Source organism: Austrofundulus limnaeus, unplaced genomic scaffold (assembly GCF_001266775.1).
Source record: "Austrofundulus limnaeus strain Quisiro unplaced genomic scaffold, Austrofundulus_limnaeus-1.0 Scaffold1169, whole genome shotgun sequence".
Taxonomy (NCBI): Eukaryota; Metazoa; Chordata; class Actinopteri; order Cyprinodontiformes; family Rivulidae; genus Austrofundulus; species Austrofundulus limnaeus.
Genome location: NW_013953571.1, coordinates 26814 through 31911, shown reverse-complemented (window position 1 = coordinate 31911; position 5098 = coordinate 26814). Strand labels below are relative to the sequence as shown.

The window sequence follows — 5098 nt, the reverse complement described above, 5'->3', positions numbered from 1 at the left end:
CACACACACACACACACACACACACACACCTACAGATACATGTCCGTCCATCTGTCTGACTGCATCCACCCACAGAGGTAGAAAGTAGTAAATGACATTGACTATTGTTATTGAGTGTGAATTTTGTGTATTTTGTATTTTTGTGTAATTATATACATTTTAATCTTTATGTGGGAATGTTTTATTTAAATTATTTTTCTTAGTTACAGTTGAAATTTTAAATAGAAATGTAGAAAACCAGTAATACATTTTCCTACTATGTGGAACAAGAGGGAGGATGTTTGAAGAGTCCACAATCCAGTTTCATGAAGACAAATTGTGAGAATTTTTTATTAGAGTGTTGAATTATAATTTGTGAGAATACCTGAGTATCATTTAAAAGGTTTTACTGTCTCATTTTTATTGATTCATCTATAATTAACAGCTTGCTCTGTATTAAAGGCTTTAATTTAAAAAAGCCTGGATATTCTGGATTTTAAAAGTCTTCAACAAATAAAGATAACACATTTTTTTAAAAAATCATATACTATTAAATTAAAATATACAAACCTATGTTAGTTGAAATAAAAATTAAACAGAGAAATGTTATATAATCTACACTGAAGTGCTGCAGCTCGTTTCTACATGTCTACTATTAAATAAAGATGTATGTTCCACCAAACATCTGAGCTCCTCTGGATTTACAGTAATTCATGAGCAAAGTTAATATTTCCAGGCTCAGAATGGAGAGCTGTACTGGGTATGCCCTCAGTAACAACAGTGGGAGCTTAACACACACACACACACACACACACACACACACGTACACCCACTCATCCTTTGTGTGTGACAAACACATTTTAACTCCTCCACTTAGGACATTTTTTCACTCACATTATATTTAATTTGTTATTTTCCTGAATCTAGAAATAATGCCTGATTGCAGGGATCACACAAACATGCAGGAAGTATTGTTTGCATCTATTTAACCTGTGCAAATGAAGGTTTGTCAGGGGTGCAGTCTCATGATCCACATTGTGATCCATTCAGTTCCACATTGATTGTGATGTACAAAACAAATGTGCTTGGATTCTGGCATACACACGGTTTGATACATCTGGATTTTTTTGTGTTTATGCTGTTTTCTGGATTTGACCTTATTCAGTAAAAAATCATGCAAGTCTTGTACATGATGCCCCAGCTCCCCCAAAACCCTGTCTGGAAAAGTGGGTAAAGAAAGTGAATATAGATGCATGGATTCAGAGCTGTTGTTGATTCTGTGCTCTGTTCAATCAGGACATAACGTTTCACCAGCTGACTAACAACACACAGTTACGCCATGCCTACGGTGCTGTTTTGACCATTACCATGGCGTCTGATCAAAGTTTCTATGAAGCTTTTCATCAGGCTCAACTCAGCAGAGAGATCCGTTCTGCTGTTGCTGCTACAGAGGTAAGAGAACGAATATCAACATGTAAACAAAGTCATTTTACAGGATGGGTGGCTCAGCAAAGCAGGGCTTTGAGCCGTTGGTTCACAGGTTCACCTTCATCATAGGAGGGAAACCTTTAAGTTAGAGAACATAGAAGAGGTTTCCTTCAGGTCAGATGGACTTGTTCTTTCATTTGTCTCATTCATTCTCAGCTCAGATTCAGCTGAGAATTACCATGAGAGCACAGGAAACATACGATGGGGAGAGAGGACGATTGTTTTGTGTTTGAGCTGAATTTTGGTTCATTTGGTCTGATTTCACTGATCTCTGGTCTCTGCTGAACTCCATGCTACGGAGTTCAGAACCGATAAAGCTGGACCACACAGGGGATTCTGGTCAAATGTTGGATATTTTTATTTGTCGTTTCTGTCTGGAATAGATGACAGTAGGATGCATTATGTGTAGATCTGCTGAGAACTGTTTTCATTTTTAAAATAGATGGAAAGTGAATGCATACCATTTTTATAAATATTGTTACTGTCATTAATCATTCATTCATTTTAACTGTAAATTCTGAGAAATCTAGACTCTAAGAAATCAGTCTGAACAAACCCATCAGGAATGGTGTCTAGAAGACTAAAACATTTGAACTTTTCTGTTTTCAAGTGTAACTTCTCCAAATATTCACGTTATAACAGATCTGCTGAAGCTGGACAACAAAGATTCATCAGGTTATTAAAGAAAAATCATTTTGGACAGAGAGGCTGGAGTTTAATCATCTTTTCTCTTGATGTCTAATCAGAGTTTGTGTTCATTGAAATCTTTTGTCCCGGGTTTTTTCCACAGGTGTCTCCAGTTTTTGGGACAGTCTATAATATGGTGTACTTTGTTGCTAAAGCTGTGGAAGAGCGTCGACAGGCGGGGGGCGGGCACTGGGTGACAGGCAGCCATCTCTTCCAGTCAGATGGAGGCTTTGATTTCCAGGGTTTCAATCAGGTCAGAAACACATTCAAATACATATTTTGTGAAAACAATCTGTTAAATTCATTAATCCCTTCCCAGATTATGTTTGATGGTTAGATTAAAGAGGTGATAGAGCTGAAACAAAGCATTTCATCTGTTTACTTCTAAACACTAGCTTCTTCAGAATGATGCAATTTTAGCTGTAATCTGGAAAAGATATGAGAATTAAAGAAAATATTATTTGCTGTTCATTCTCATTGTCATGGTAATATTTATTTAACAGAGACAGAAATACGTGGTCCAAGAATGAAGGTACTCCGTGAGATGATCAGCTGAGTTTTATTGCAACAACAGGAAACACAGAGAACAACCTGGCCTGTCTCTGTGCCATTTGATCAGATGTAAATTTTTTGATTGTTATAAATTGTTAAAGATCACAAGATGTATTTGTATTACATTACCATAACCACTAAATATACAATCCCCTCCAAAGGTACTAGAGCAGCAAGTCAAATTCACTTTATTTCGTTATTCACTGAAGATGTTTAATTTAATTTAATTTAATTTAATTTAATTTAATTTAATTTAATTTAATTTAATTTAATTTAATTTTAGAATAGTTTAACCAGGTAAATCTTATTGAGATTGCAGATCTCTTTATCAAGGGTGGCCTGGGCCTGAAGGCAACCCTTTATACATGTTTTTGATCATAAAAAAGGGCTTCAACTCAGACAGTTTTTGACATATTGAGCTAACAATTGGTATATAGGTAGCTGAGAGTAAACTCTGTCACATGCTATAGCTGAAAAGTAATCCTAGATGGCTGCCACACCTAAAATGCTAAATTGACCATAGCACAGCCATTTTTAGACATATTTTGCTCATATTTGGGATGGTAGTAGATGGCACATAGCAAGCCCTTTCATAACTTCTCCAGGAACTATTCTAGTTTGTTTTTATGACTTCTTTCCATGTTGTTAGTATTGATTTGACCTATTTATTTTCCAGTTCATCTATCAACTCAAGTCGTTTAGTGTCTATTATTGCCTACAATGGGAAATCTGTATTTATATTTTTGGAAAAAAAATTAAAAGCCAAAATTTTTTATCTTTTCTGGAGTACTCATTGATATCGGAAGTTCACTGTTCCATCATATGATTTCACACTGGTGTATATGAGTCTAATAAATATCAGTTCAAATCTGATTAGTGTCCCCAACTTGGCAAAAGTGTGACAGAGTGCAGAAACAGTGATCACCCTTCTGTTTCTACCCTTGGTACATGCTACAATGAACAAAAGTAAAAGAACAAATCATTTTAAAGTAAATACCATTTAATATTTGGTGGCAGAACCCGTGTTTTCAATGACTGCCACAAGTCTGTGACCCATCAACACCAAACGGTTACATTGTGATGCTGTTCCAGGCTTTTACCACAGCTTCCTTCAGTTCTTGTTTGTTTCAGTGGGTTTCTCCCATTAGTCTCCTCTTCAGGAGGTGAAATGCTCTGTTAGCTTCTGGTGATTCAGCCAATCTAAACCCTGATGAAGTCCTTTGTTTTGTTGACAGTGAGCTTTGGCTCATTGTCCTGCTGCAGGAGAAAATTTCTCCTGACTAGTTTGGATGCGTTTCTTCATAAATTAGCAGACAAAATGATTCTGTACTCTTCAGAACATGGACACTTTGAATCATATCGGAGCGTGACGATATTGAATAAGTAAAAGAAATCCTCAGATGCAAATGGAGTCAGAGAGAGAACAATAGAATCAGAGACACCAGGCCCCAAGAGAAAAAGTAAGGTTCTTGTTATTTCATGAAAAGAAAAACCCTGTAAGAAACGTGTTTTTACTGAGAAGTGAGACACAAACCAGGAGACAAATTCAGACTTAGACTTGAACATTTAATATCAAAGAATAAAGTCATACAAATAGCTTCAGTTGGACCAAAATGTTTTGTTAAAGAATCTCAAACAAAATCACAAATATAAAATATGTATCTAGTTTGTTTTTATGACTTCTTTCCATGTTGTTAGTATTAATCTTTTCAGAGTCTGGATATCAATATGTCACATTTATTGGGAGGGTCTTCTCCACCTAGTGACTAGACCCATTTACAATAGTCTACCACACTGTAGCATGAAGAACCTCTTTTCCAGCATGAACTCTTGACTCTGCTCTACCCTAAAAATACACTTTTTCAATTCATCAAACTGTGCTGTATTATCACCACAAAACTAAACCATAATGTGATGCATGTCCCTGCAATATATCAGATTATGTGGTAAAGATTACTTTGAGCTACTACTACATCCAATAATGACTTAATATTAGACAGAAATGTCCTGATGCTTCTAATCCAGGTAGAAAAATCAAAAAGAAAAAATCAGTAGTTCCTCTGGATGGATCTTCTTTAGTGAAACATTTCATCTCTCCTCCAGGAGACTTCTTCAGTCTGATGAGTTTCAGGTGAACTCAGCCTTATAAGCTCCGCCTCCACATGGACAAACAGGTTGGTCACATGCAAAAGAGGGCCATCGACTAACAATAGGCTTGATTAGCTCTGTTGTTCATAGAGGTCAACTCTGTTATTACAAGTATGACTCCGCCCCCTTTTAGCAAACAGGTGTGAATCAGGACTCCAATGACACCAACACAAAGAGGGAGAGAGAGACAAAAACAAGGGGACTTTGAGCCCCGCTTACATTCACTACACACACATAACACAAC

The 5098-nt window shown here is 36.4% G+C and overlaps 1 protein-coding gene across 1 annotated transcript in view; it reads left to right on the top strand.

Annotated features, from left to right (window-relative positions):
- LOC106534425 (retinal guanylyl cyclase 2) overlaps positions 1 to 5098 on the top strand; it is a gene marked incomplete at its 5' end in the record, with an annotated part of 34953 nt that overhangs the window by 6063 nt on the left and 23792 nt on the right. The window contains 2 exon segments of the mRNA XM_014031049.1: positions 1276 to 1431; positions 2258 to 2407. Coding sequence (XP_013886503.1) covers positions 1276 to 1431; positions 2258 to 2407 — 306 coding nt within the window.